General features: G+C 41.9%; 1 protein-coding gene across 1 annotated transcript in view; it reads left to right on the top strand.

Annotated features, from left to right (window-relative positions):
• Nucleotides 1–24,703, top strand: part of LOC118931523 (dynein axonemal heavy chain 9-like) — a 287,535-nt gene that overhangs the window by 88,081 nt on the left and 174,751 nt on the right. Inside the window, 2 exon segments of the mRNA XM_057499470.1 lie at nt 1,922–1,979; nt 20,959–21,063. Coding sequence (XP_057355453.1) covers nt 1,922–1,979; nt 20,959–21,063 — 163 coding nt within the window.

Below are 24,703 nucleotides of genomic sequence, written 5' to 3' on the forward strand. Positions count from 1 at the left end.
GGTTGAAGATCCCTAAAAGTTAAGAACTACTGATTGTGGAAAATGGAATTTTATAGGCAAAGCCCTGGAAATGAGAAAACTCATGACATATTCCTGGAAGAGGAAATAGACTCCTGATTTGAGTGGAGGTAGTTGGTCATAAGTCTAGGAAGATGGAGTCAGACTATAATGTGTTAAGAATATATTTTTTATCCAGTAAGTAGTGGTAAACCATTGAAAATTTTTCCTCAGAGGAGTAAAATGATGAAACTGTACCTTATGAAGATTTATCTGACAGTAGAACATGTGCAAAGGAGAGAGGAGATGAATGGGATAAGGTCATGGACCATGTGAGAAATGGTATTTTAATTCTGCTGAGATTTCTGTAATTTCTGTTAAGAACTGGTGCCCCTTCCCCTTGTAATTCCGTTGAGCACAAAATCTCTTCTATTCCAAGAAGAGTTGCATATCTGCATAGCTGGCTCACCGTAAATAAGTGACTTGTCAGTAATGAAGACATTGTCTTAAGTTATGCATGTTAAAATAGCCAAATGGAATCTGTGCCCTGTTTTACTTAACTTTTTTGTATGCTTATGTGAAGTGTTGCCACCTGTATTCTGGTTAAATCCTCAGATATGTTTCCAAATGACGTTTAGCTGAATTGTAATCACTGTGCTCCTGGAATGAATAGGAGTGTGGGAAATCCTAAGTAGTTGAAAATACCAACGTCATTCATAGACTAAGACCTCATGGTTCATCTCCCTCTGTGCTTTTCATTTATTTCATTCACCCAGAATCCCATACAGACCAGTTGCTCTTGTGCCTCTTTTTTGTGAGAACCAATAGAGGTCACATCAGTAACTCCAGTTGCTCCCCAGTGCACTTAGACTGAAACATGAATTCCCCCTGGGAATGAGTTGTTCTTGCCTGCTGCCCTGATGCCTCATTCCTGCACTTCTGCCACACTGGCGTCCTTTCTTAAAATCATTTTCCCATGGAGCCCCTAACACGCATGGTCCCCCCTCCTGGAATGCCCTTCCCCATGCTTTCTGTTCCACTGTCGGCCTCTCATCTAGTCTCAGTTCTCAGGAAACCCCCCCATGCCCACTCTTTCTAAAAGACAACCTCTCCCACCACACACAGACAGACACACACACACACTCAGCAATAATCATGATGGATCCTCTATTTATCTTCTTCCTGACATTTCCCACGTTCTGAAATGACCTTGCTTGCTTGCTGATTGGAAGCATTCCCCTTTGGAATGTGAACTCTTTTCGATCAGAGACCTTTGTCTTATTTATTGCTATGTCACCAACACCTAGTAGATGTTGAATTAACGTCTGTAGAATGGAGGTCCAATACTGAAGACCCAGAGCATAAGAACAGGCAGAATCAAGAAGCCAAGGTTGGCTCAGAGGAGGTCTCTGAGGACTCTGTGCGTGCCTTGGCTCTTGAAGAAGGAGCGCCAACTCTGTGCTCTGCTCTCAGCTAGGGCAGACCCTCCTCCCTCCCTCAGCTCAGGATGAGAGGCAGATAAGGCATGTTTGGGGGAACATGCAGGCTTCTCTGCAGCTGGCACAGTAAAGCCTGCAGCAGCAGCCCTGAGGGCTTCAGCACCTTAAGGGTTGTCCTTGGGCTTCATTTGGGCTCAGTTGGAGAGGTTGATTAGTGCGGGTTAAAGGAACAGTTTTCCCACCTCAAGCTGCATTCAGAGTGGATCCTCCCCTGTGTCTTTGTCTTTCTAGTAATTCTCAGCAAGACACCTACCCTAAACAGGAAGGAAATCTGATTTAGTGTCCTCTTTTGCTGTGAGTTTTTCTACCTGCCTTGGGATATGACCTAATAGTTTGGGAATTTATTTCATTTGGGACAGAACAATGAAGCGATTGTACATTTGAGTAATTTGATTAATGCCCGTGTCTCTACCTTCTGGACCCAGCCCTGTGTCCCGCACATCAGAGGCATTCAGCAAACACTCCCGGAGTGCGTGCGGTGATGTGCGTTCTCAGCCTCTGCATCTGTGCCCTAGCTTCCCCATACCACTCAGAGTATTTCCTTCCTTTCCGCTGACAAATCAGACATTATTATTCCCGGTAATAAAAAGTACAAGACCTTTCTTTTGACTGGGTCTTCACACCTACCCAGGAATTGAAAAAGATAATTGCCTCGCTGGGATGTGGAAGTCTCTCATATGCTAATGTTGAATGCTTCATAGAGGGAAAGGATGAAGTTTGGACAATGAATTATTTCTAAAACAGGAAATAATCACCTCTTTTATGAAATGAGCAAATAAAGAACTCAAAGGTTTGCTGCAGATAATGGCAAATACTATGTAGACCTTGATCTTGTTTTGCACATTAGATGCATTTCTTACAAAGGAGTACGTAGTGAATATTTATATGGCAAATTCCATTTTCTCACTGACTTCCATTATTGTCTCAAGAAATGTTTTGACCAGAAAAAAATTAGCCTCAACACAGCAAATCACATTTTAAAGAGGGTTCAGCTTTTGCTGGTGTGTAGCCTAAGTACATTTAATTGCTTCCTGCAAGGGGAATTAATCAAATGGACAATCGATCCGTATAACTTCTGCACATTCATTAAAGGCACACCCGCATTACAGTACGTCCAACTGACTATGCATGTTTCTTTGGAATTTCCTACTGGCTGGATGGGACTTAAATATATGAGTACAAGGGCTCAGCCATTGTTGGAGGACTTTGGCCCGATGCTAAGTTGAAAAACTAAATGTAAATGTTTTTTTTCAGGTTGAACAAAAGCATTGATCTTTGTTGTTTCTTATTCTTTGGGTTATTTGTTCCCCCTTCTGCTCCCTTTCCCTCACCTTCATACACAGATGCCCCTTTCAGCCCTGTGTTACGTACTATTTTAATCAACTGGTTTTCAATTTTGAGTACCTCTTAATTTCTTAGGAACTGCTGCAAGTAGGTAAAATACAATTGATTCATGAGTTTTTGAAGGTGATTGGCTGGACAAGGACACAACTAACCAAGGTCATATGCTTTCTTTAAAGTTTTTAATCTAATATTTTTCCGGGAAAATTTAGTAATCTGTAAACAAAGAAAATACGAGTTGCTCAATTAATATTGTTAATATTTAGTCTGTGTCCTTTTACTTGGAGACTTTGAAAAAGTGAAGTTGCAATCATATGCTATATATAAAATATCATAGATTGCTTCCTTTATGTAACATTACATCATGTGCATATCCTCTAAATATTCTTCTAACACACTAATAGTTGAATTACCTTCTATTTAGAAGTATTATACAATATAACCACATTATGGAATATTTAAGTTATATCTATGCTTTTACTATTAAAAATAGAGCTGCCATAGACTCACTTACACATAAATTTTTACTACTCATTATTTCCCCAGGAGAGTCCAAGAAGCAAGATAATTAGATGATACATATTTCATATTATTCTTGGAAAAAAATGTTTGTACTCTTACTAGCAGTTTATGAGAGTGTTCATCTCCCACCATCTTCACAGACATCAAGTATTATTGTTAAAAATGTTATTTTATAAGTCAGAATGTTATTGCATTTGGATTTGGACAGCCTTAATTACAAGCTTGAACATTTTTATGTGTTTATTGGCTATTAGATTTCTTTCTCCTGTGAATTGTTACCATCATTGCCCATTTTATTACTCTTATACTTAGGAAGTCCTTGCCCATTTCAAGATCAGTTTAATATAATATTGACCTATAATATAGCTTATTTTGTTTTACTTTTTCTGTAACCTTTACAATTCTTCGGTAAACTTTTTGACTATTGAGTAAAGTGAGTGTTTTCATCAGAACATTTTGGTTACATGTGATAGAAGCCAAACTCATGCTAACTTAAAACAGAAAAAGGACTTGTTATCTCTCATACCTGGAAAATGAGTCCAGCTTGCTGCAGTGTAAACAGGGAGATACCGAAGCTTGAACTCTCTGTCTCATTGTGGCTTTGCTTTCTTCAGAATGTTGACTTCTTTCTTGCATAGAATTTCTTTCTTTGGCTCAAGATGGTCTCCATGCCCACACCTTTATGACTCCTGACCCAGAAGGAAGACAGTGTTTCCCAGTACCATATATGAGATTCCTTGAAGGGACTCTGATTGATCCTGCTTGGATCATGCTCCAAGCCAATCACTGTGACCAATGAGATTGAGTATTTTGCCCAGCCTGAGCCTTGTGTCCACCCCTGATGATTGACAGCTCCATTGGAGACACCCTGTATATACATATGTGTGTGTGTGTGTGTATATATATATATACACACACACACACATATATATATAAACAATTTTATTGAGGTTTATTTTACATATCAAAAATTCCACCATTTCCTATGTACAATTCAATGTTTTTAGTAACTTTATTGAGTAGCATAACCACCACCACAAATCAGCTTTACATTTTGATCCCCCTCAGAAAGAACCCTCACGCCCATTATAGTTAATTCTCATTCCTATGTCCAGCCCCAGGCAACCCCTAACCTACTTTCTATCAATTTGTCTTCTGGACATTTCTTATAAATGAAACTATACAATGTGTGGTCTCTTGTGTCTGGCTTCTTTCATTTTGCACAGTGTTTTGGGGGTTCATCCATGACAGAGCATGTGTCAGTAGTTGGTTCCTTTTGTTTCTGAATAATTTTCCATTTAATAGATACAACACATTTTTTCTATCCAATCACCAGTTGACAGACACTTAGCTTATTTCTAGTTTGGGGCTATTAAAATAATGCTGCTGAGAACATTTGGGTACAAGCTGTTGGGTAGACATATGTTTTCATTTCTCTCAGGTGGCTGCCAGAATTTCTTGAAAATTTCTGGGTGGTATGGCCATTGTATTTTTAAATTTTTGAGAAACTGTGCAACTATTTTCCAAAGTGGCTGGATCATTGTAGTGTATGAGTGTTCACATTTCTCAATATCCTTGACATTTATTACAGTCTGCTTATTTTTTATAACCATGCTAGTGGATATGAAGTAGTTTCTCATTGGAGTTTTAATTTGCATTTCCCCTAAAATGACATTAAGTACCTTTTCATGCGCTTGTTAACCATTTGTATATCTTCTTTGGCATAATCTTTGTTCATATCTTTTGCCTAATGTTTGGTCTGTTTGCAAATATTTCATAGTTTGCAAATATTTTGTCCCAGTCTGTTGCTTATCTTTTAGTTTTCTTAATGGTGTTTTTTGAAGTACAAAAGTTTTTAATTTTGCTGAAGTCCTATTTGTCTAATTTTTCTTGTATGGACCATGATTTTGGTGCTATAGCTAAGAAATCTTTGCTTAATTTTAGTATACCTTTAACTTTCTTCTCACTTGTGTATAGGGGAAATTTGATTTTTGTTAATTTATCTTATATTCTTCCTTGTATTAAAAATTCTAAGAATTTTAGTCTTGATTCTCTTGAGTTTTCTAAGTCACTTCTAGAATTTCTAATCATATTTGAAACATACACATAATATGAAGCATAATTATAACTGCTCAAGCTTAGTTATTAGATGTGTTAGTTATTTTTGCCAGAGAGTTCATGTATCAGCTATTGCTCTCAGTTCTTTCTATCATGCTTTGAGAAAGACATTTACCAACTAGTGTAGGCAAAGGGAAAGATGAGCCCTGGGTGATGAAAGATCTCATAACCAAATGGCACAAGGAATAGATCCTAGAATTGAGGGCATTTATCCTGAGGACAGACAATTTTCAAAATTCAAATATTAAAATGCTGTAAAATGGATAGATGTATTTTAGGCTGATGCTGAGGGCATTCTTCTCCTATTAATGCTGTTTGTCATGTTGATCTTGGAACCTATTAAAAGCTCTGGGTCTTTTTCCTGTGAGCTACCAGCTAACCACATCTCCTCCATTCTGCCTGTGTGGAAGTATTTGCGAGGTTAATTTGCATTTGTCCTTAAATTCCACTATTTTGGTCTACCCCACCATTTTCAATTGCTAAAATTATTTAGAACTTTGGTCTATCTTCTATCTAATCAATCGTTTCTTTAATTCAAATTGCCAATAAACATACTGAACATCAGAGACCTGAGTCCTGGTGATACCACTGGAGGCCTCCACCAGGTAGACTGAACATTACATCTGTGTTCACTCCTCAGCTATGATTATTGAACCATGTGGTAGGTAGAATTCTAAGAATAATCCCCAATGGCATTTTCCCTTATATAATCACCTCCCCTTTAAGCATAGGTGAAAACTATAACTATGATGGTGTCATTCCCATGATTATGTTTTGCTTTATGGCAAAAGAGAAATTATTCAGGTGCACTCAATGCAATCATATGAACCCATGTATCTTCTGACTGAGGGCAGTGTGGAGGTCAAAGAAATCCGAAGCATAGGAAGAATTTGACATGCCATTGCTGATTTTGAGGATGGAGGGAACCACATGTAAGGATGGTAGAATGGCCTCTGGTTGCTGAGAGATGCCCTGCCCAACAGCAACCAATGAGGACCTCCGTCTTACAGCTGGTAGGTACTTAATTCAGCAAAGAACTCAAATGAGCTTGGAAGCAGACTTTCCCCCGGAGTATCCAGAAAAGAGTCCAGCCAACTGATACCTTGATTTTGGCCTTTAAAATCCTCAGTAGAGGATGCACCTGGACTTCTGACCTACAGAAGGGAGGTAACAAATGAGTATTGTTTTAAGCCACTTCGTGTGTGGCAATTTCTTACATGGCAATGGAAAGCAAATGCAAGCCAGCTGAGATCCCACCAGCTGTAAGATTAGCCAGACCACATTTCCGGGATAGCTACAGGATATTCATAGCTGAAATCGAGATACCACACCATAGTATTTTCTTTAATCTGCCAGTTGAAGAACTATATCAAAAACAGAAAAGCTACATTTCATGTATTTTTTATTTTAAAGAGTAATACCTTGAAAGTTCTTGGCTTCCTGTTTTTCAAGGTGTTTGTCATGTCTCTTGTCTCCTCTTATTCTCACAAAAACCTGGAGGGGCAGATAAGAACAAAGCCTGTAGAAATCATTTGCCCAAAGAAGTCAAGACTGACTTCATCTCAGTATCAGCAAGGCCTTTCAAACAATTAGAACTGGCCCACTGTGGAAGGGGCTGCCTTCTAGAATAACAAACCAGCCTTGCTGGAAGAAAACGTTATGTGATCATATTTGAAGGACTTAAAATGGGAGTGAGCTTGGCATGGTTAAAGAGCCAAACCTCTGAGGTCTCTTCCAACACCAAAGGTTCTGTGTTCCTATTAAGCAACCAAACTAACTCGATCTATTATCTGTGTTGGGGTTACCTGGCTAGGCAAGAGCTCTTCTTAAAAGATTTCTTGCCATTCTCACAATTGCTATTGTTTTTGAAGAAGCGCATTTATCTGGATTCCTTTTTAGGAAAAAAAAAAATACTGTGTGGTACTTTTTTTTAAGGCACCAAGGTCTAATAACGTGACTAAGTTTCACATACTTTGCAGTAGAGGCAAGGTTTGAACTCTGACTCCTGAGTCCTTGCCTTAAACCATTATGGCATGACCTGCATGCCCCCCCCCCCCCACTAAAAACAGGCAGAAGTAGCTGCCTTGGATGTTTAAACAGGTGGACAATCCAACAAGACCACAGATGGCAACTTAGAGCAGGAGCGTGTGTCCTGAAAGACTAGGATATCCTGCTGGCTTGGTGGTCCAAGCATAATACCCTCAAGCAGAAGAGGAAAATACTGCTTCTTACTTTTCTTTGTGTTTTCTCGTGGTCCAAGCTGAAGCCCCGCTGCCCCTGCCATGGTTATTACAAATCCTCAGACAGTCTGATTTCCCTCCCTGAGCCTCAGTCTACCCATCTGGGAAATAAAAGGATTGGGTCAGCTGATCTCAAAACTCCCCTCCAGCTCTAGAATCCTATTATTATGGGAAAAAATATATTTTGGCATTTTCCCCCAAGGGCTTCTTCTGGGGGTATTCAGAAGCTCAGTAGGTACTCAAAACATACCCCATTCCACTGATTTTTTTTCCAAGAGATTCTTGAGTTTTCTCTGGGAGTTCTATTTCTACAAAACTTGGGGCTTCAGATTCCTTGACAGCCCTCCAGCTCCAGAGAACAGAGGTCTGGGGTTGCCCTCTGGCTAGCAGAGGAGGCAGCTATAGAACAGAAAGAGGGTGGAAGAGAGGATGGAGAGCAAAGGCACAGGATCTGGGATTCTGCTGGTCCAGACAGCTGCCTGTCCTGTGGAAGGCACAGAGCTGTGGCAGGCCTCTAATAGTTGTAGTAGAAGCCCGTGGCTGGGAGAGGTGGAAGGCATCGGGGCCAATCTGGAACCAGAACTCAGGCCAGGAGGGTGAGTATCATGAAGGCTGCACATAGGACTCCTTGAAGATCTAGCTACAAATGTTTGAAAAAGGAACGATGCATTGACAAAGGGTAATAGTGACTGCATAAGGTGAGATGGGACTCAGCTTCTCAGCTTGCCCCTGACTCCCCTCACATCCTGGCTAAGATCCAGGCCAGCCTGACAGATCAACAGCTTAGTCCCTCTGGAAAAGTGAGGTGGCTGTGTGAACCCAGCTCATCAGGGGTTACATGCAGTTCATTCCCTGATCAGCTGAGTCCCATATCCCACTACACAGGAAACCTCCAGGTTCCTGGGGAAACTGTGACCTGGGCTTCACTTTCAAAGAGGGAAGTAGATACAGGAATTTCACACTTAACTAAAGAAGAATTCAGGAACTCACTTCAAGTCTTTGCAAACCACTTTGGTGTCCCCATCAGCATCTGGCATAAAAAGTGTTAACTCAGAGTTTCTGGTCAACTGTAGACATCAGATTCAGATATAAAGAGAATTCATTTTGGAGGCTCCCTCAGACTGCAAGTTGAGAGCATACACACAGTATTGATTTGCTAGGTATTAAAAAGTTAGGCCAGTGCATATTATTAACAGCTTTATTGAGGTATAAGTTAAGTGCCTTAAAGTTCACCCATGACAAATGTACAATTCAATGATTTTTAGTAAATTCATAGAGTGGTGCAACCATTACCACAATCTACTTTTAAAACTTTGCCATCACCCCATGTGCAGTCACTCCCCACTCTCCCGCTTCCCGGGCAGCCACTGATCTGCTGTCTCCATTTTCTAGAGAAATGTCATAAATGAAATAATATAATATGGAATCTTATGCATGTGACTTCTTTCAGTCAGCATAATGTGTTTCAGGTTTGTCTACATTGTACCTTGTATCAGTACCTCATTCATTTATATTGCTTGGCTACATCACATTTTGTTTATCCATTCACTGTAGATGGACATTTGAGTTTTTTCCAGTTTCTTGGTGTTATGAATATTGCTGCTGTAAACATTCCTGCATAAGTCTTTGTGTGAATATATTCTTATTTCCCTTGGGTAAATCCCTAGAAGGGGAATTACTGAATCATACAGTAAGCCTTACTTTTTAAGAAACTGCAAAACTGTCTTCCAAATTAGCTGTGCCATTTTACATTCCCAGCAGCAATGTATGAGGTTTCCAGTTTTACCATACCCTCATCAACCCTTGTGACTGTCTCTTTTTGATTATAGCCATTCTAGCTGGTGTGTTGCGCTATCTCATTTTGGATTTAATTTGCATTTCCTCAATGACTGATGATTTTAAACATCTTTATGTGCTTATTACCAAAAGGCACATTTCAAACTCAATAGAAATATAAGTTCTTTTTTTAAATTTTGGTATCATTAATATAAATCACATGGGAAACACTGTGGTTACTAGATTCCCCCCCATTATCAAGTCCCTACCACATACCTCATTACAGTCACTGTCCATCAATGTAGTAAGATGCTATAGAGTCACTAGTTGTCTTCTCTGTGCTACACTGCCTTCCCCATGCCCCACCATACATTATGTGTGGTAATCGTAACGCCGCTTATTCCCCTTCTCCCTCCCTTCCCACCCACTCTCCCCAGTCCCTTTCCCTTTGGTAACTGTTAGTCCATTCTTGGGTTCTGTGAGTCTGCTGTTTTGTTCCTTTAGTTGTTGCTTTGTTTTATGCTACACACAAGTGAAATAATTTGGTACTTGTCTTTCTCCGCCTGACTTATTTCACTGAGCATAATAACCTCTAGCTCCATCCATGTTTTTGCAAATGGTAGGATTTGTTTTCTTCTTATGGCTAAATAATATTCCATTGTGTATATGTATCACATCTTCTTTATCCATTCATCTACTGATGGACACTTAGGTTGCTTCCATTTCTTGGCTATTGTACATAGTGCTGCGATAAACATAGGGGTGCATATGTCTTTTTGAAACTGAGATCGTACATTCTTAGGGTAAATTCCTAGGGGTGGAATTCATGGGTCAAATGGTATTTCTATTTTGAGTTTTTTGAGGACCCTCCATACTGCTTTCCACAATGGTTGAACTAGTTTACATTCCCACCAGCAGTGTATGAGGGTTCCTCTTTCTCCATATCCCAACCAGCATTTGTTGATACTAGTCTTTTCTGTGTTGGCCATCCTAACTGGTGTGAGGTGATATCTCATTGTGGTTTTAATTTGCATTTCCCTGATAATTAGTGATGTGGAGCATCTTTTCATGTGCCTGTTGGCCATCTGAATTTCTTCTTTGGAGAAGTGTCTGTTCATATTCTCTGCCATTTTTTAATAGGGTCATTTGCTTTTTGGATGTTGAGGCATGTGATTTCTTTATAGACTTTGGATGTTAACCCCTTGTTGGATATGTCATTTACAAATATATTCTCCCATACTGTAGGATGCCTTTTTGTTCTGCTGATGCTGTCCTTTGCTCTGCAGAAGCTTTTTAGCATGATGTAGTCCCATTTGTTCATTTTTTATTGTGTTTCCCTTGCCTGAGGAGATGCATTCAGAATAACATTGCTAATGTTTATATTCAAGAGATTTTTGCCTATATGTTCTTCTAAGACTTTTATGGTTTCATAGGTTACATTCAGGTCTTTGATCCATTTTGAGTTTACTTTTGTGTATGGGGTTAGACAATAATCCAGTTTCATTCTCTTGCATATAGCTGTCCAGTTTTGCCAACACCACTCATTGAAGAGACTGTCATTCTCCCATTGTATATCCATGGTTCCTTTATCATATATTAATTGACCATATATGCTTGGGTTTATATCTGGGCTCTCTAGTCTGTTCCATTGGTCTATGAGTCTGTTCTTGTGCCAGTACCAAATTGTCTTAATTACTGTGGCTTTGTAGTAGAGCTTGAAGTCTGGGAGCGTAATCACCCTGGATTTATTCTTCCTTCTCAGGATTGCTTTGGCTGTTCTGGGTCTTTTGTGGCTCCTTGTCAATTTTAGAACTATTTGCTCTAATTTGTTGAAGAATGCTCTTGGTATTTTGATAGGAATTGCATTGAATCTGTAGATTGCTTTAGGCAGGATGACCTTTTTGACAACATTAATTCTTCCTAGCCAAGAGCATGGGATGAGTTTCCATTTGTTAGTGTTCTCTTTAATTTCTCTCATGAGTGTCTTGTAGTTTCAGAGTATAGGTCTTTCAGTTCCTTGGTTAGGTTTTTTCCTAGGTATTTTATTCTTTTTGATGCAATTGTGAGTGGAATTTTTTTCCTGATTTCTCTTTCTGCTAGTTCATCATTAGTATATAGGAATGCAACATATAAGACCTAGTAGTTTTGGAGTGGATTCTTTAGGGTTTTTTATGTACAATATCATGTCATTTACAAACAGGGACAGTTTAACATCTTCCTTGCCAATCTGGATGCCTTTTATTTCTTTGTTTTGTCTGATTGCCGTGGCTAGGACCTCTGGAACTATGTTGAATAAAAGTGCTGAGAGTGGGTATCTTTGTCTTGTTCCCAGTATTAAAGGAAAAGCTTTCAGCTTCTTGCTGTTAAGTATGATGTTGGCTGTGGGTTTGTCATATACAGCCTTCATTATGTTGAGGTACTTGCCCTTATACCCATTTTGTTGAGAGTTTTTATCATGAATGATGTTGAATTTTGTCGAATGCTTTTTCACCATCTATGGAGATGATCATGTGGTTTTTGTCCTTCTTTTTGATGTGGTGGATGATGTTGATGGATTTTTGAATGTTGTACCATCCTTACATCCCTGAGATGAATCCCACTTGATCATGATGTATGATCTTTTTGATGTATTTTTGAATTCAGTTTGCTAATATTTTGTTTAGTATTTTTGCATCTATGTTCATCAGGGATATTTGTGATATTTTATTTGTGGTGTCTTTGCCCTGCTTGATATTAGAGTGATGTCAGCCTCATAGAATGAATTTGGTAGTATTCCCTCCTCTTCTATTCTTTGGAAAACTTAAAGGAAGATGGGTAGTAGGTCTTTACTAAATGTTTGATAAAATTCAGCAGGGAAACCATCTAGTACAGGAGTTTTGTTTTTAGGTAGGTTTTTATTACCAATTCAATATCCTTGCTGGTAATTGGTCTATGCAGATTATCTGTTTCTTTCTGGGTCAGACTTGGAAAGTTGTGTTTTTCTAGAAAGTTGTCCATCTCTTCTAGGTTATCCAGTTTGTTAGCATATAATTTTTCATAGTATTCTCTCATAAAACTTTGTATTTCTGTGGTGTCCATAGTGATTTTTTCCTTTCTCATTTCTGATTCTGTTTATGTGTGTAGACTCTCTTTTTTTCTTGATAAGTCTGGCTAGAGGTTTATCTATTTTGTTTATTTTCTCAAAGAACCAACTCCTGCTTTCATTGATTCTATCTATTGTTTTATTCTTCTGAATTTTATTTATTTCTGTTCTAATTTTTCTTATGTCTCTTCCTCTACTGACTTTGGGCCTCATTTATTCTTCCTTTTCTTGTTTTGTTAATTGTGAATTTAGACTGTTCATTTGGGATTGTTCTTCTTTCCTGAGGTAGGCCCGTATCACAATATATTTCCCTCTTAGCATGGCCTTTGCTGTGTCCCACAGATTTTTGTGGTGTTAAATTATTATTGTTATTTGTCTCCATATATTGCTTGATCTCTGTTTTTATTTGGTCATTGATCCATTGATTATTTAGGAGCATGTTATTAAGCCTCCATGTGTTTGTGGGCTTTTTCATTTTCTTTGTCTAATTCCTTTCTAGTTTCATGCCTTTGTGGTCTGAGAAGCTGGTTGGTACAATTTCAATCTTTTAAAATTTACTGAGGCTCTTTTTGTGGCTTAGTATATGATCTATTGTTGAAAATGTTCCATGTGCACTTGAGAAGAATGTGTATCCTGTTGCTTTTGGATGGAGTGTTCTGTAGATGTCCATTAGGTCCATCTGTTCTAATACGTTGTTCAGTGCCTCTGTCTCTTATTGTCTGTCTGGCTGATCTGTCCTTTGGAGTGAGTGGTGTGTTAAAGTCTCCTAAAATGAATGCATTGCATTCTATTTCCCCCTTTAATTCTGTTAGTATTTGTTTCACATTTTTAGGTGATCCTGTGCTGGGTGCATAGATATTTATAACAGTTAAATCCTCTTGTTGGACTGACCCCTTTATCATTATGTATTGTCCTTCTTATGTCTCTTGTTGCTTTGTTTTGAAGTCTATTTTGTCTGATACAAGTACTGCAACTCCTGCTTTTTTCTCCCTGTTAGTTGCTTGAAATATCTTTTTTCATCCCTTTATTTTCAGTCTGTGTATGTCTGTGTTTGAAGTGAGTCTCTTGTAGGCAGCATATAGACAGGTCTTGTTTTTTAATCCATTCAGTGACTGTGTCTTTTGATGGGTGCATTCAGACCATTTACATTTAGGGTGATTATCGATAGGTATGTGCTTATTGCCATTGCAGGCTTTAGGTTCGTGGTTACCAAAGGTTCAAGGGTAATTCCCTTACTATCTAACAGTCTAATTTAACTCACTTTGTGTGCTGTTACAAACAGAATGTAAAGGTTCTTTTTTTCCCCTTCTTTTTCTTCCTTCTCCATTCTTTGTATGTTATGAATCATATTCTGTACTCTTTGTCTATCCCTTGGATGACATCTATTTAGCCTGAGGAATACTTCCATCTATAGGAGTCCCTCCAAAATGCACTGTAGAGGTGGTTTGTGGGAGGTAAATTCTCTCAACTTTTGCTTATCTGAAAATTGTTCAGTCCCTCCTTCAAATTTAAATGATAACCTTGCTGGATATAGTATTCTTGGTTCAAGGCCCTTCTGCTTCATTGCATTAAATACATCATGCCACTCCCTTCTGTCCTGTAAGGTTTCTGCTGAGAAGTCTGATGATAGCGTGATGGGTTTTCCTTTGTACGTGATCTTTTTTCTCTCTCTAGCTGCTTTTAAAAGTCTGTGCTTATCCTTGATCTTTGCCATTTTAATTATTATATGTCTTGGTGTTGTCTTCCCTGGGTCCCTTGTGTTGGGAGATCTGTGTACCTCCATGGTGTGAAAGACTATCTCCTTCTCCAGATTCAGGACGTTTTTAGCAATTACCTCCTCACTGACACTTTCTATCCCTTTTCCTCTCTCTTCTTCTTCTTCTGGTACTCCTATAATGAGAATATTGTTCTGTTTGGATTGGTCACACAGTTGTCTCAATATTCTTTCATTCTTAGAGATCCTTTTTTCCTCTCTGTGCCTCAGCTTCTTTGTATTCCTCTTCTCTAATTTCTATTCCATTTACAGTCTCTTCTACTACATCTAATCTGCTTTTAAATCCCTCCATTGTATGCTTCATTTCAGGTATGGAATTTCTTAATGATTGAACCTCCAACTTAAATTCATTCCTGAGTTCTTGAATATTTTTCTGTACCTCCATAAGCAAGTTTATGATTTTTATTTTAAACGCTCTTTCAGGCAGATTGGTGAGTTCAGTTTCATTTGAGCCTTTTTCTGGGGTTTGTGAGATTTTGGTCTGGACATGTTCTTTTGATGTTTCATATTTCTGTGTGGTGCCCACTAGTGCCCAGAAGCTCTAGTCTCTCGAGCTGCTCAGCCCCTAGAGTGAGGTTGGGGGTTGTAGGGGAGCAGTGCTGTTGCCTGGGGGGGAAAGATCTGTTTCCTGATTCCCATCTGTGTTGCCTGTCTCCACTGTCAGAGCCAGTCAGCTGAGCACACAGGCGCAAGCCTCTGTGCTTTGTGTCTCTAGCTGTTGTAGGCGGGGCCTCCCTCTGGCTGGCCAGATGGCAGTGCAGTGACAGCCGGTTTGTGAACTGTTGCCATCAGGCCAGGAGGAAGGTGCAGCAGGCTGGGTGTCACAGTAGGGGGCCTCGGAGCTAAGTAGGCAGCCAGGGGGATGAGGCACCTGAAGCTCCCAAAAGTTCCCAAAGATCTGGGCAGAGCAGCCTAGACAACCTTGTCCAGCTCTCCCCTTCCCCGCACAGCAGGCTCTGCGCAAACCCCGCCCCTTCAGCAGCCCTCTTGCTGCTAGAAAGCCTCTCAAACTGCCGCCTTGACTGACACAGAGTGGCCGGGTGTGGATCCCCTCCTCCACAAACGGCCGGAATCTCACTCTCAAGCACTCCACCTGTCTGAGCTCCTCAACGTCCTGAGCACCACACAGTGTAGGTTTGTGCTCCCAAGGCAGACCTCCAGGGCTGGGTGTTCAGCAGCCCCAGGCTTCCACCCCCTCCTCCAGTCCGCGGTTTCTTTTCCGCCCGTTGGTGAGCTGGAGTGGGGGAAGGGCCTGGGTCCCGCTTGATTAAGGCTTTTGTAAGTTTCCCGCTGGGGTGGGGAAGGGCCTGGGTCCCGCCTGATTAAGGCTTTTGTAAGTTACCCGCTGGGGTGGGGGAAGGGCCTGGGTCCCGCCTGATTGAGGCTTTTGTCCGTTACCCGCTGGGGTGGGGGAAGGGCCTAGGTCCCGCCTGATTAAGACTTTTGTACGTTACCCGCTGGGGTGGGGGAAGGGCCTGGGTCCCGCCTGATTGAGGCTTTTGTCCGTTACCCGCTGGGGTGGGGGAAGGGCCTGGTTCCTGCCTGATTGATGCTTTTGTCTGTTACCCGCTGGGTGGGGGAAGGGCCTGGGTCCCGCCTGATTGATGCTTTTGTACGTTACCCGCTGGGGTGGGGGAAGGGCCTGGGTCCTGCGTGATTGATGCTTTTGTACGGTTACCCGCTGGGGTTGGGGAAGGGCCTGGGTCCCGCCTGATTAAGGCTTTTGTTCGTTTCCCTGTTTCGTGAGGTCTGTTCTGTTAGTGAGATCTGTGTGCAGTCTGGTTCAGCCTTCTTTCTTGTTGCTGTTTTAAGGTTAGTTGTACCAATTAACTATATTTTCATTATTTCAATTAACTATATTTCACTATTTGTGGCTTTGGGAGGAATTTTCCATCTCACCTCTCATGCCGCCATCTTAAATCTCTCTAGGTAGATGATAGAGAAGTAAATAGATAAAAGGATGGATAGGTAGATAATAGATGATAGATAAATGGATAAGATGAACAGACATGGGTAGGTACATAGATGATAGAAAGGTAAGTAGATAAAGGATGGATGGGTAATAGATGATAGATAAATAGATAAGGTAGACATTGACAGGATAGACAGGCATGGGTAGGTAGCTAGATGATAGACATAGATTGATTATGATAGAGTATAATCCAGTTCACTTGGAGAGTTAAGGAAGATATAGGAAATAATTAGGAGACATACTAGACAGTATGTAGAATGTGTGTTCTACAAACTCTTCTCCATGAAAGAAGTAGGGGAAGAGCTACAGAATGGTCAGGAAAGACATCATGGAGGATGAGAGACCCGTGGCTGTTTAATGTGCCAAACAGGGGATGTAACATTTTAACACAGCCTAACGCATTACAGTGTTAACTTTAAGGACACAGCCAAGTTCTCTGTGCTGCTCCTGGGGCTGACTTCACCCTGGGCTCTCCTCACAGAGCATGGTTGGGATGAGCAGAGGAGGGATAGAAGTCAGGGAGATCTGTTGTGCCTTTCACCAGGCAGCCGTGTGATGGGCTGTGCACAATTCCCACAGCAGCATGCTCTCCGGAGAACAAGCTAGAAATGAACACAGAGCACTGGTGAGGACATCAGAGTGGATGGGGGAGCAGGAGAAGATGGGAGATAGGGTTGAATAAGGGGAGGGACACATAACCTCCAAGAGAATGAGACCTCGGTGGTGGGCAGCAGAGACACCCGCAGGCTTTGCAACATGGTAGCATCATGATGAAAACACCGTATTTCAGGAAGACTCCCTGGGCAGCCAGATGAAAGGAGACCGGAAGAGACTGGAAGGAACGAAACTTTGGGTGAGACCATGGCTGTCATTGAAACCAGAGGGCGACGATCTGGAGGCTGGGGTGGTAGATGTGGACAAGAAAGAAAGAGAGGCTCAGAAAGCTCCCATGATACCTAGTGACTATGGAAGGCATGGGCGGTGGAAGAGGGAGGCGCTCAAGAAGAGAGTGGGGCTGCACTCAAGGACCCACACATCCCCTTTACCGCAGGATTTCTATGTGGGGCTGTCAGGTCAGGGCTGGACACAGAACAGCATGGAGACTTGGGAAAAGGAAAGTTTTTGCTTTACTCAGTGACAGTTGGGAAATCTATAAAACTAGCCACTTTCTCTGGAAATGGTTTTAGTGCTAAGACGTTCTTTGTATTATACAGCAGTACTTCCCCCTTGACCTCAATTTGGAGATGTGATTGCTGAGACATCAAAGGGTTTTGAACCTGAAAGAATCTGGAATTATTTGTTGACCTCTCTGCAGCATCAACGCTATAGGACACCTGCTCCCCCTTGAGAAGTGCTGCCCCCTTGGTTTCTGACACAGACTCCCATAGTTCTCCTCTAACTCTGATCCTGCCTTCCCAATCTCATTTCTGGTCCTCTGTTCTAAGTTCAAGTTCTCCCTGGGTACTGATGACTCCCAAATCTACCTCCCTGCTCACCGCCGTCTAGCCGTCTCTCCAGCTGGGCAGCAGAGTCCCCATCCGGATGTCCATCTCTCCTACTTGGTTAACCCTCTCTTTTCAGGCAGCTCCTACCCACTCCTGCCTTTCTCCCAGCCAGATCCCTCACCCCATCAAGACTGTCATCACATTGTGCCTTGTGGTCCAGGGAGCAGATCATAAGACACCCTGATTGTATCATGTCTTCCTTCTTGGTTCCATCAGTCACCAATATTATTTCTCCTTCAGCACCTCTCACTGCCACGCCTGTTGTTACTGTCCTGTCCTAGCCCAGAAGCTCACCATCGAATGGCAAGGAACACACAGCCTAGTTTATGGTGCCGTGGTATGATGGCTGGTCACAGGACAGGGCTCTGTGGAGTCCCGGCCTCTGCCCAGGCCCTCAGGGGGTAAAGTGAGGCGGCGGCCAGTATCTGCCTATAGAAACTACTCTTTTCTCTTTGATATATTGAATTTCCATTTGATGAAAGGGACCACAGCTTTAAAAAGCTTTTAGAATTACCGTTAATGCAGAAAAATGTGGATTTTTATTTCTGAATGTCCACATAAGTATTGGTGACATTGACAGGTTACTTTATATATCTCAAATCTAATAATATAGACAGCATGCCTCATTTTATTGTGCTTTGCTTTATTGCATTTGGCAGATACTGCATTTTTTATGGATTGAAGGTTTGTGGCAACCCTGCGTCAAGACGGTCTATGGGCGCCATGTTTTCTGACAGCATTTGCTCACCTTGTATCACATTTGGGTAGTGATATTCAAACTTTTTCATTATTATTGTATCTGTTATGGTGGTCTGTGATCAAGGATTATGACTGTCTGAGAGCTCAGATGGTGGTTAGCATATTTTAGCAATATTTTTTATTTTGTATTTTTAATGAAGATATATGTAATATTTTAATTAAAGTATTTTTAATTAAGGTATGTATGTATTTTTAGACATAATACTGTTGCATAGTTAGTGGACTATAGTACAGTGCAAACATAACTTTTACATGCACTGGGAGCCACAAAATTCATTTGACTCACTTTATTGCAGTATTTGCTTTTTGTTGGTGTGCAACTGAACTCACAATATCTCTGAGCTGTGCCTGTAATATACATTACTATGTATATCTCAAATATTATATATATTTATGTGTGTATACACACGTATGTCTATATACACATACTCACAAATATAATAATAGCAATATCTGCTTGCAGGATTGTTTTGAGCACACAAATGCAATGCCTGGAACTTATGTTACCTCTTTAGAGAGACTGTGACTTGCAGTCTGAAATAGCCACAGCACCCTCATTTTAAGACTCCAGTGGGACTCACCAGTATCTGATAGTTCTTTGTTTCTGTGTCATTGTCTGTTTCCCCCCTTATGTACGGAAGCCCCACAAAAATAGGGGCTTTGTTTTTCTTGTTCACTGCTGATTCCTCGTGACCTAGGACAATCCCCAGCACATAGTAAATGCTTAGTAAGTTTTTGTGTTCAGGTTGGAGAATCAGTTCATTCAAGGAGCTTAATAAAAGGTAGGGTTTACTCTTCTTTCCTGACTTTTCAAAGTCTGTCCCAAATCCAACCTAGCTTATGTGATGTTAGACTGGTTCTCCTAAAATGTTGATTTTAATCATGTTTGCTTCTGCTCCAGATCTCCAAAGAGCCCTTATAAAGTTCAAAGCTTTTCATAAACCAGGACTACCTTTGGGTAGTTCAGCTTTCCAGCCAAAGTGACCCCTTAATGTTTCTCTGGACATATCTTATTTTGCTTATCCTATGTCCATAATCTTTCCTCCTCCTGGAAAGCCCTTACCTTCCATTCTGCAGACACAGATACCGTTCTTCTATTAAGCCAGTATTCTCAGTGTATTTTCTGAAGGTACCATATAGTTCTGTGAGATACCAATGCCCCAGATCCTCTGACTTCTGTTCTTGTGTTTCCACTACACTGTTTGCCAGTATGCATTCTGAGAAAACCAGGGGATGTGAGGGGAGGAAAAAAAAAGCCATATAACAAAGTTGAACTAATTTAATTTTGCCTTCTCAGGGCCCTTAAAATGCTGAGAGACAGTGTGAATTGGCAAAAGTAGGTTATAGAATGCAGTGTTTCCCAAACTTGCTTAACCAAAAAACACTGTCTTCAAGGAGCATCTCCCAGATTTGGCACTGCATGAATTAAACTTCGGAAAGTGCTGTTTTAATGCAATCTGAAATGCACCCCTTTGATAAACTGATCACTCTAGAGTGCTTTGACCCCCTCTTCGCTGAACTCCATAACACTTGTGGTATATTATCCATCAGAATCACTGTTCATGTAGCAATTTATACATTTTATTGGTATACTTTATCTCCACAACCTAATTAGAAGTTCTTGGAGGGAGTGAGCCCCTCTATGCCTAGTACGTGAGCTGTGCACACAGCTGATGGTGAGAAAGTGCCCAGTTAGTACATGAGTGGGACTTTCCCATTCTTTGCATGTTCTCAGCACTTTAACAGTGTCTCCTTGCTCATGGCCTTGAAGGTCTCCCTGTAACCTCTGCCTTTATATTGCTCTGTGCTTACTAGTTCACACTGAATGGCCAGAATGGTTTCTATTTTTAGGACAGATATATCATCTTACCTCTGAAATTCTTTGCTCTCATTTGAAAAGATTTACCTGTAGTTTATTTTCTACAGATGTTATCACTTCCCATCCCCAAGCTCCAGCTTCCTATCACTCTGGAAAACCTGGGTACTTGGGCATGGATTTAAAGATACAAACTCTTTTTTTTTTTTTTTAATCAGTGCCTGCCAAAGGCTGAGTGGCAGGCTTTTTGTCTGTACAGTACAAGAAAATATTTTATTCCTTTCTTGGGATTTTGGAAGCTACACAATCAACAGTAATGGAAACCTGATGGTATTTTAAAGGGATTTTAGTCCAAGTGTCTTGAAAAGGTTCTGTTTGATCCCATGTCTGATGTTGGCACCCATAGCCATAAAAAAGTCAATTGTCCTTGAAATTTTAAGTTAATCAAGTTTAGGGGGACTGAAAGTATCTATAATGAAGAGAATAAAAAATGATGTAGCCATGTGATGGTAAGCCTGGCACTGACAGCAATCTAATCTTCATGTATTTTGTTGCAGTCTTGCGGCAACATCTACAAGGGCCTGGCTCAGACAGGTGCCTGGGGCTGTTTTGATGAGTTTAATCAAATCTCCGTGGAAGTCTTGTCAGTGGTGGCTGTGCAGGTATGGGGGCCAGATGCTGTTCGGAGCCTTGCGGTCTGGATGCCACGTGCTGTGGAAGTCTACAGCCTCTTGTTTTCTACCTCTCTTGACCCACTTCCCCATCCCTTTCTCCCTGGGCGTTTCCCCTTCCCCCTCTGAACCCAGGCAGGGAGCAGCTTCTTTTATCCTCTGGTCTTGGGGTTCTTTCTCTCCCTCTCCCCTCTGCCTTTCTCACCACTCTCCTCTACACCCTTCACACCTCCTCCTGCTGGCCCAGCCTCAGGCTGTCTTACCAAATGTAAGTGTCCTTCCTCGAGGAGGCCATGCCCAAGAGCCACTGTCCCCAGTGCATAATGGGTAGACCCTGCAAATTGGCCTTATTTTGAAACAGCCCAGCATGAAGCCAGTAATGGTTTTTCCACAGTCAGTTCCCTTTTGTTTCTGAAGTTCTGCTTCTGAAATAAGTTCAACCTGGAATTCCCTGATGCTTTTACACTCCAGTCTAGGAACACACCCACAGGGGACATTCTCAAGGAAGCGGACAAACCAAAGCCCAGGCAAAATCTGAGCCATGACCACTGAAAATCATAGCCAAGGAGAAAATTACACCTAATTACTCATGCAGCAATCCAGGCTGGCATATTGGTTCAGGGACTGCACCAGCTGTGGCGTTTCTCTCTCCCTGTGCCTCTCCTCCGCTCGGCAGCTTGTCTGTCTGTGCTCCTTTTCCAGTAACTTCTACAAAAATGAGTACACTTTGGTGTCCTCATAGGTGGGTATTTTCATGTCTCTGTCAGGTTGTTCAAGCAGAATTGCATATCCAATTGGAAAAAAGTGTGGCAATTCCAAAAGCAATTACTCTGCTATTTGTAAATGTATAACACACTTTTTTTCCTGGAATTTTGCCATTATTGTTTCTACTGACTCTCTAGGCCTTTTGGGTTTTCTGGGCCCAGGGCGTGCTCTACCGGGACACACTCCTCCACTTTGTATGTCCAGCCCCTTGTTCCCCCTCCACACTCTGGCCAGAAGTCCCTGCCCTTCCCTCCCTCCTTGGTATGAGCCCCCACAGTGCGCTGGGCCGAGGTGCAAAGCAGCCAGAGCTGCAGATCAGTTGGCAAGGCCTTGGGAGCCCCCCAAAGTGGCATTCTGAGTACTCAAGGTGTGGAAGAAATGCTAGAGTCTCAGAGCCAAGGGAGTCTTTCTGTGTAACACCCTTTATAGGGGAGCTGAAGTTCTAAGGTAAAAACACAGACACATTTTAAAAATGTGAAAAGAGATGAGTGGGTTGCACTTCCTGAAGGCAGCAGACGCCAGCCTACCACTGCAGGGCGGAGCTTGGCATGAGCCAGGTAAGATCTTAGGAACATGTGGCACCTGGAGGCAAAGGCTGGGAAAGAGGATAACACCACACACTGTAAGGGGATAAGGGAGATGGGTGCCTAGTAAAGCTGGGAGGATTCATGTGACATAAAGCAAGCCGATGACCTCCCTAAAATATGTCACCAGCAAGGACTTTAATACTTCATGAGTGGGTCTGAGGCAAGGCCCTAGCCTGGGTGGGGAGAGACAGGGGCAGAACCCTCTGTGGTCCCAAGTTCCAGTCTCTGAAGAGAGAGGTGTGCTCAGGATATCCAATCAAGCCCCCTTGACAAGTAAACATGGCTTGTGCAGGTAATAGGACCAATCATTTGAAATCAGGGCTCGCCTACAATATAGAGAAATAAAACCTCTGCATTGAAAAATATAAGGCAGAAAGGAAGCTACATCAGAGAAGTGCAGTTACAGGTCCTGGAGGCTAGAAAGAAGTGGTAAGCCTGTCGCTGGTTGAAGGCCCATGGAGGGAAATGAGGTACAGGGCAGGGTGGCCCAGTGGCAAGGACACTTACGTGGACTCCGCCCCACCACAGACCTGCTGTGAACAATCTGCATTTGCAAGAGATCTCTAAAGATTCCTAAGCACTGGCAAGCTGGAGACATGCTGCTCTGGCTGCACATTAGCATGGCGTGGGCAAGTCTGAAAAAATAGCTAGGCACAAATGCAGTGTCCATGCACAAAGATTCCGATTTCATTGGGAAGGACCTAGGCATAGAGTTGTTTGGCTTTTTTTTTAACTTCCCACATGGTTCTCATGTTTGATGTTCAGTAAACTTTGAGAACCAGAGCTGAGAAGGAGACTAACAAGAAAGGAAACCATCTTGAGGGCTGGGGAGTTTGGTTCACATCAGGACCCATAGGATTGAGCATGGCTGGTCCAGGTGGGTGACCTACAGGGACATGTCCTCTTCACGGGAGGTGGGGCAGAAGGGAGTGAGGATGCAGGGAGGGGACAGTCTGCAGCTATGAAGGGGACAGGGCAGCAGCAGGTCTGAGCAGAAATCTAAGAATCAGCTAGACTGGGGTGGTTCCTGAACTTTAGCATGCATCAGAATCACCTGGATGGCTTATGAAAACTCACTTGGTCTTTGGACCTCACCCCCAGAGTTCCTGATTTGGCCCATTGGGGGTGGGGCCAAGAATTTGCATGTGAATTTGGTAAGACCCAGAGACACAGTCTGTGGAATAGTGGACAAGTCACTTATAGCTCTTGGCCTCTGTTTTCTCAATGGTAAAATGGTAAAATGTGTAATCAAGATCCCAGTTTTCTCAACTTTTGGCACTATTGTCTTGGGCCTGATAATTCTTTGTTACATAGATGTGTCCTGTGCATTGTAAGACATTTAGCCACATCTCTGGCCTCCACCCTGTAGGTGCCCCCCTGTTGTGCCCACAAGAATGTCTCCAGACATGGCCAAACATCCCCTGGGAGAACACTGATTTCTACTAGCTCTGCATTTTTGTTTGTTTTCTTTAATGGGTGACAAAGTGCCTTGTCGTATTTCCTGGGAATTTAGGTCTCTAAATTATAACAAACGATTATTTGCAGGGCAAAACAAATGTCTCAGAACTGGTATACAATTGACAAGGGGCCGCATATGGCTGGGCACAGTCTTCCTTCTGGTAGGAGGCAGTTTGGGGAAGTGCTGAAAAACACTGCTTTGGCACCAGATTGCCTGGTTTTTAACTCAGGTTGCCCCCCTTACGAACTGTTAGACATTTGGCAAGTTTCTCTTAACCTTTTATTTTGAACCAATTTTAGATTCACAGAAAAGTTGCAAAAATAGCACAGAATTCTGACATCTCATTTCCGTAGCCACCACTAACGTCAACGTCTTACCTGACTGTAGTACAGCTCCTTAGCTGCCTTCTGCCTCAGCTTCCTTGTTTGTTAAACAAGAATCCCCCCATCTACACAGCTGTTGAGAGGACAGAATGGAATGATCATGCAAAAAGGCTCTGAAAAGCACTGGCACATATCAGCTACTCAACAAACACCAGTTGTTATTTTGTTGTCATTCCCTTGTGGCTTTAAAATCTCCCAAAGCGAAGAGTTTTTAATGGAGAAACAGACCCCTAGGGTGAGGAGTGTAAGTGACTTCTCAGGTATCAGTCTGTACCTACCTGTGTGCACCAGCTGGGCTTGCAATTTAATTCATACAGTCCCAGTCCACCTGCTTCTTCCTCTGCCCCAGCATCCTGAAGGACTGCTGGAAGTTGTCAGGGCCTCCTGGCCCTGACCACTGTTACATTCCGAAAGCTCATGCAGTGCACCTTGGCTGC

This window comes from Manis pentadactyla, chromosome 4, assembly GCF_030020395.1.
Source record: "Manis pentadactyla isolate mManPen7 chromosome 4, mManPen7.hap1, whole genome shotgun sequence".
Classification (NCBI taxonomy): Eukaryota; Metazoa; Chordata; class Mammalia; order Pholidota; family Manidae; genus Manis; species Manis pentadactyla.